The sequence below is a fragment of the Myotis davidii genome, unplaced genomic scaffold (genome assembly GCF_000327345.1).
Source record: "Myotis davidii unplaced genomic scaffold, ASM32734v1 scaffold77, whole genome shotgun sequence".
Lineage (NCBI taxonomy): Eukaryota > Metazoa > Chordata > Mammalia > Chiroptera > Vespertilionidae > Myotis > Myotis davidii.
In genome coordinates, this window is record NW_006289713.1 from 5,950,441 (window position 1) to 5,958,424 (window position 7,984).

The 7,984-nt window shown below is 39.2% G+C and overlaps 1 protein-coding gene across 1 annotated transcript in view; it reads right to left on the reverse strand.

The window, feature by feature from the left end:
• USP10 (ubiquitin specific peptidase 10) overlaps positions 1 to 7,984 on the reverse strand; it is a 59,633-nt gene that overhangs the window by 29,417 nt on the left and 22,232 nt on the right. The window contains exon 3 of the mRNA XM_015562932.1: positions 3,529 to 3,589. Coding sequence (XP_015418418.1) covers positions 3,529 to 3,589 — 61 coding nt within the window. The remainder of the gene's footprint in view (positions 1 to 3,528; positions 3,590 to 7,984) is intronic.

Sequence of the window (7,984 nt, forward strand, 5' to 3'; positions counted from 1 at the left end):
CTGAAACACTAAAGTCTTCTTCTAATGAACAAAGTTGACATTTTATTTCTCTGCTGAATAAATAATTTGCTAAATAACTATAAGATCATATTTAATTTAGGGATATGAAAAACAGCTTGAATTTATCTTCTATTCTCAGGGTAGCTAATGGAGACTTCCAAAAGGTAGAAATTAAAATTTTAATATAAAGCAAGTAAGATTCTGCCTGTCTAAAAACACCCCTCAATGAAATCTGACTCGACTAGCTTTCATTATGCCGAGAGTAAGGTATAAGCTTTTTAGACAATTAAAAGAAAATCACGCCCAGCCAGAGTTGCTCAGTTTGTTCAGCATCATCCTGTGCACCAAAAGGTCATCAGCTCGATTCCCGTTCAGGGAACATACCTGAGTTGCAGGTTCAATCCCCACGGAAGGCAACTGATCAATGTTTCTCTTTCACATCAATACCATCCCCCGCACTCACCCCCGGGCATGTCATCAGGTGAGAATTTAAAAAAATAAGTAAATAAAAGGAAATCACAACGACAAACTTAGAGACTTAAAATCATTGCTATATATATGGCTTCTCTAGTTAGTGTAAGTTAATAATTCAAAAAGCATAAACTATACCAAGAATTCATCCTCTACATAAAGGTATATTTCCAAAGCACTTTTTAAAATTATCAATCTCCTGATCTCCCCCACTGATAATCTTAATTGAAGTCGAAAATAGCCTTGCATGAATGCACATTAATTGTCCACTAAATAAATTCACATTGGATTAAGTCCATGAGAGGTGAAGGTATCTCCAAAATTACCAAAAGATAAAAATCTCTTTGGAGCCTTTCAATACTTCTTCCCAGCTGACATCCTAGATATTCCATCCAAGATGTGCGTTCTTTTTCATAGTTCTTATCTCTGAAATTAGGTTTAGAATCAATTGTGTCTTTTAACAGACACCAAGCATCAATGTAAGCTTATAACTGATAAAATAAAGTTGTAAATAAATTTTGCAGTTAAGAAAAGAGCACATGCCTTATAATTCATTTTTAGTGTATAACTGAAGATTTCTCCAAGTCTAGCATAAGAGGCCAACTTTTTTCAAGGCATGTATTTCAAGGAAAATAAATTATAATATATACCAAAAGAATTGTGTTCCATTACAGAGTACTAAATATATTGGAAGTCTTTTTATAGAAGGCTTAAAAACAGTCCCAGAGAGAAGCCTGTGTGCAAGTAAGTGTGGGGCAGGGCCTAGTCTGCTAATTCTTCTTTTGTTTTAACAAAACACCCCTTCCTTGGGGTTGGGATGGGGGGGGAGTGAGGGGGAGGGCTGCAAAACAATAAAAAGTTCCTGAAAAATGACTACTGACAATAATTACACTAATAGTAAGTTTACATATAAAGCCACCAATGAGAGAGAGAGAAACATTGATCAGTTGCCCACTGTACATGCTCTGGCTGGGGATGGAACCCACAACCTAGGTATGTGCCCTGACTGGGAACCAAGCCCACAGCCACAACCTTTGGGTATACAGGACGATGCTCCAAACGAGCCCCCTGACCAGGGCAACAGTTCCTTTTCTTACCCAGGAATTCTCAGCATGGAACACACGTACACTGCACTGAAAGGCAGAGAGGTTAGCACAAAGCCCTGTTACACTGAAAGACTGGTAGAAGCCTTGCTAACTAATTCTTTGAACAACCCAGTCAATATAACGGGCACATGGGAACTCAATGCTCAGGTCAGACATGCTGTGGGTTTGTTGGGAGAAGGAAACGCAGCTCAAAGAAAACAATCCTCACATGGCGTTTCTCCAAGTCTGCTCACTGCAGCACTCACAGTGAAGCCTCCGGATCTCTAGCCTATGCTATGCCACTGTGAAGATGGTGGGGGCACTAACTGAACTACAGAGAAAGGTTTAATACGAAAGGAAAATAATCAAACAGCCCTAACCGGTTTGGCTCAGTGGATTGAGCGTTGGCCTGCGGACTCGAGGGTCCCAGGTTCGGTTCCGGTCAAGGGCACGTACCTTGGTTACAGGCACATCCCAGTGGGGAGTGTGTAGGAGGCAGCTGGTCAATGTTTCTCTCTCATTGATGTTTCTAACTCTCTATCCCTCTCCCTTCCTCTCTGTAAAAAATCAATAAAAATATATATATAAAAAAGAAAAGAATGAAACAATTTAAAGCACTGAGTAAACATCGGCAGCATGCTCACTATGTGCAAAGTACACAGACACAGAGAAATCCAACTGACAGATAAAAACACTGCTGCAGAGGCTGGGCAGCAGGGCAAGGGCCTTTGGGTCCCTCTAGCTTCATTTATTTTATTCTCAACCTAAGCCATCATTAGAACTGCCCTTCCCCTTAAGGTTTCCCGTATCATTGTTTCTTATAAAATTGCTGATAATTTTAGATATAACCACTTTCTGGTTTTACTATAAAGAGTTTAGGTAGGCTTTTCAATGTTTACATTTAAACCTAAATTATAATTAAAACCCCTTTCACAGGTCTGATCATGTTAACAAAACAGGGAACCAAAGAAAAGGTCTAGCATTCAGCTTCTCCAAAGCCAGCCAGGGCCTCTGACATGAACCAAACTGAAAAATGGTCTAGACAAATTTGAACTGTGCGGTGGTAGCCTGCAATACGGGCCCTGCTGTTATTTGAACACCAGGCACTTAATACAAAACCGCTGCATCTCAGCAAGCACCATCTTCAGAAAGAAGCTCATTGTCTATGACAGACATCAAAAACAAGTAACAAGTCAGAAGGTAAAGGGGTTACCTGAATCCCCAAGAACATTTGGGACAAACAAGGTCATAAATGTAAAACTGCAGGAACAGATTCAAACTGCCACTGAGCCATGCCAAGAGCACATGCTCAGAGATTTGCCAGCTCAGGGCCCAGCAGCCTCTGCACCAGACTGAAAGAACTCTGACAAAAAGCATTGGCTACGATGAACTGCTAATGGAAAAAAAGAACTGAACTACTACTTCCTTAACTAAACCTTGAATGTCTGACACTATGAAGCATAGAATAAACTTAAATACACTAGTCAAAGTGGTTCAGTGATTAAATCTACTACAGTTTACGGCCAAAACATCAAGCTATAAGGGAATGTTTATTCAAAAAGCACGAACAGCCCTGGCTGGTTTGGCTCAGTGCATACAGAGTGTCGGCCTGGGGACTGAAATGTCCCGGGTTTGATTCCAGTCAAGAGCACATGTCTGAGTTGTGGGCTTGATCCTCAGTCGGGAGCATGCAGGGGGCAACCAGTCAATGATTCTCTCTCATCATTGATGTTTCTATCTCTCTCTCCCTCTCCTTTCCTCTCTCTCTTACCCACCCCCCTCCTGCCCTCCCACCCTCCCCGGCCTTCCTGCTGTAGTTTGACAGTCTGCTCGAGGCAGCTCTGCCTCTGTATCTAAAAAACATATTTTTTTAAAAAAGCAAGAACAAAGAGGAAAACACTGTTTCCAGGTGACCTGCCCGCCCAGCACGTATGGCCAGAATCCACATTAGGGAAATAAAGAACAAGCTTACCATCAGGTAGTTCATCTGCAGCCTGTGTGCCACACAGAACTGATCCATTGTATGGAGGAAGCTGCATGGGGAATCAGAAAAATTTTAATTCAACAAAATGTTAAAACCCAACACATGCTACTTCATTAAAGCACTTCATTAAAACTCTTTATCCCTGTAACTTTTCATGACATTTTTACCAAATACACATGGAAAGACAGTAAAAGTAAATCATCTTCATTTAAGAAAAAAATATCACAGGAATACTTTAAAATACGTTATTAAATAGATACAAAAATGAGGCAAAAAAAACCCCAAAACTACAATTGACAAGTAAATCAGTTTCAATAAAATGCTTATGCGATATCCTTTGTTTCACAGGATGCTGATGACTGCCCATAAACACCACAGCCACCTATCTTTGTCCACTGGTAAAGATGACTTAGTGAACGTCAGCACTTTGTGTTCACTATCACTACATGTCAGCACAGCCAGGCCTGTGGGTAGGGGATAGAGAAAGCCCCCCTGGGAAAGAACAGCCTGGGAACTGTGGCTTCCTTTTTAATACGATGCTTTAAATGACCAAATTAATAGCTAGAAATCACATTCCTTGTTTGGGAAAGATCAAGCAAAATGGCAAGTGTCTACAGAAAGGTATTATAAAGACATCAAATTTTTCTTCTTCCCAGCTATTCCATAATACCTAAGAGCTGAAAATGTTTCAAATGCGTATGTTTGAGATAAGAAAGTTAGATGGGAAGGGAAGTAGAACAAAATAACAAATAACATAATGCTTCTCAAGCTCTGCTTGCTGCAGCTCTGGCAATCCGATGGCCCTGCCTGCGCGGGGTCCCAGAGCCTGCAAACACTCAGAGGCGCTCAGGTGCACCCCCATGCCCAGTACTGCTGAGAGCTACTGCTTAAGTGGCTTCCTCAACGGATTTCTCCAACTAACTCTTAGGAAGTCAAGTCAATAATCAGAGATAAAAGCGTATCGCTCCAAGAGTAAGTTCTCTCCCCAGAGAATTAATGACAAATAAGAAGCTGAGAAAATGTGGAGTTATTCAAAAGCAAATGACGGCTTTCAGGATTAGGAGCTGCACATATTTCCACCATGCGGGGCACCCCAGTAATCTTCACACTGACACAAAAGGAGAAAGCATTCCATACCCAGAGATGTGCTACACCGGCTTTGCACCTGAAGTGCAAAGACCATTCACACCATTCAAACACTCGCACCAAGTGCTCTAGCATTTACCGCTGGCGCGAACATAAGGAGCAGAAAGGTGCATCTGAATAAGCCACAAATCGGAGTCATGTTCCTCTGCAGCCACAGAAGTTTAGCAGAATCCCAGACACAGGATGCCTTCCCTTTTTCTATCAACAACACTGGGGTGCCCCCTGGTGATAGAAATCGGTACAACTTTAAGTCACTAGAAGTTGTGTGTGCTTTAATGTCCCTGTATTTCAAAATCTAGTTAAGTGGTAGAAGCAGAATTTGAAAAGATATCACCCAGCAGACTCCAGGGCAATACTGCCATTTTCTGTTAGTGTGTTTAAAACACTTTGATATACTAATCTGGTTAAGAGTGTAATTATGGGAATTACTGAATGCTGGAATGAGTTTCGGCCCAGAAGAAGTATGTGTGTTTCTTTTTTACTCTAGAGCACTGGTTCTCAACCATCCTAATGCCACCACCCTTTAATACAGTTCCTCATGTTGTGGTGACCCCCAACCATAAAATTATTTTTGTTGCTACTTCATAACTAATTTTTCTACTGTTGTGAATCGTCATGTAAATATCTGATATGCAGGATGTATTTTCATTGTTACAAATTGAACATAATTAAAGCATAGTGATTAATCACAAAAACAATATGTAATTATGTATGTGTTTTCCAATGGGCGTAGGCGACCCCTGTGAAAGGGTTGTTCGACTCCCAAAGGGGTCTCGACCCACAAGTTGAGAACTGCTGCTCTAGAGGCACATGGGACCTTTAATTTCAACAAAACCTCCTCCACTCATAAGAAGTCCTTCAGTCTTTGGTAATGGGATATAATAAATACACAGCAGAATAGCCCTGGCCAGTTTGGCTCAGTGGATAGAGCATTGGCCTGTGGACTGAAGGGTCCTGAGTTCAATTCCGGTCAAGGGCACATGCCCAGGTTATGGGCTCAATCTCCAGTGGGGGGCGTGCAGGAGGCAGCCAATCAATGATTCTCTCTCATCATTGATGTTTCTATCTCTCTCTCCCTCTCCTTTCCTCTCTGAAATAAAAATATATTTTTAAAAAATACACAGAATAAACTGTAATAATTGTTTGCTTAAAAGTTCCCTCTTTATACAGCTATTTATAAGAAACAAAATATAAAAACCAAAGCAAAAACATAAAATCTCACACAAAAGTACACTGAGCAATGTAAAAAACCAAATGTAGTTATATTAGATACAGTCAAATCACCTTAGTCTGTAAAAGTGCTAACAGTCTTGTGAAGACAGGACTTGGAACCTTTGATAAGGTAATGTTTTAAAATCTTTTTGGTGCTGCCACCATTTGTTCTGCTGTCTAAAAGACCCTCACAAACCCTAACTCTCTCCTCTGAAATATTAAGACACCAAACCACTGAGAATAACTGTCCTGATTCTAACATCCCACTCCCACACACATGCATGTGCTGTGCACCTATAGCAATGATGGCGAACCTATGACACGCGCGTCAGGGGTGACACGTGAACTCATTTTTTTGGTTGATTTTTCTTTCTTAAATGGCATTTAAATATATAAAATAAATATCAAAAATATAAGTCTTTGTTTTACTATGGTTGCAAATATCAAAAAATTTCTATATGTGACACGGCACCAGAGTTAAGTTAGGGTTTTTCAAAATGCTGACACGCCAAGCTCAAAAGGGTAGCCATCACTGACCTATAATATAACCTTCCTAATGCTATCACGGGCTTGTTATCAGTAGCTGGTTGAGGTCTATGTGTTGTCTCTAATGATGAGAGTCTGGGAAGTTTCGAGAAGAATTAGCATTCTCTCCCTATTTTGAACACCAATAACATGATTATGACTGGGGTTTATAATAGAGTCATTCATAAGCTGACTGTACTTTTATTTTTAAATAACCCTGGCTTCTAAACTAGAACACTGCTTTAGAAAAGGTATTTTTAAAATTACCTTTAAAAATGTTGTATATATAAAAAAAAATTTTATATAGGCATGCCTCATTTTATTGCACTTCATTTTACAAATGCTCTTCACAGATATTGTGAAGAAAGCTCATCAACATTGAGGCAAGACCCTCCACCAGCAAAATGATTATTACCCACTGAAGTCTCAGGTAATGGTTAGTGGTTTTTAACAATAAAGTATCTTTAATTAAGGTATATACTGTGTGTTTTTTTGGACAATACTACTGCACATTTAACATACTACTGTAAGCTTTTATTTGCGCAGGGAAACACAAAATTCACGTGACTCCTTTTTGACTACAATATTCACTTCGTTGCAGTGAACTGAAAGGAAACCTGCAATATCTCCAAGGTATGGCTTTAAGATCACTCAGCTGAATCTGTTTCTTCTGATTCTTTTAAACGGCAGTACTGACCACCCTATCTTGTCAGTGGCAAGATTTCAAAAAGCAAACTGAGAGACAAAAACTCTCAGCTGAGAGGAATACTGCTTTTGTAGAAAGAATGTTTATACATTTTAACATTTATATTTTTATTTATTGTATTTAATAATTTATTTAATTTAATAAATTATTAAAATTGAATTAAATTAAAATTTTATTTTTATTTATTTTATTTTTTAAAAAATTGTTTTTATATTTCACATTAGAGGCCCAGTGCACGAATTCGTGCACACTGAAAGGAAATTAATTAGAAGAAATATTTTAATATTGCTATTCACCCTTTCTCTAAAATAGAAGTGTCAACCAAATTCACGATCGACAATGACAGATGGAAACATATGCTTGCGATTGGCGCCAGCAAGAGCTTTATAGATAAATAAACTTGCTTAATTAGACCTGCTTTCTGATTTAGCTAAACTTTTTCCAGACCAGTGAAGCACCCCAACTTCTCTTTCAGGTAATTGTCAGCAACACAGCAGTAAATATCAACACAAAGCACATCATTATTGTAGATCACACAGACAGAATAAAGGGTGAAATATTTATCTGCAGCAGTGTTTGACTGTATTCTGTGCAGTGAGAAAACCTGAAGTCATTTTTCAAGTTCCGTCATTTCTTACTTCTTTTCAGTAGGGTCAAGTTTCTAAACTTTCTAAATCTCCATTTTCCAGCTGATGAAAAGAAAATAGGATTCCACTGAGTCTCCTATCTACATACTCCAGGACTTCCGTATCAAATGAGATGAGGCAGGTGAAAACACTTCACAGACTTTTGGTTAAAGCAGTGGTTCTCAACCTTCTGGCCCTTTAAATACAGTTCCTCATGTTCTGACCACCA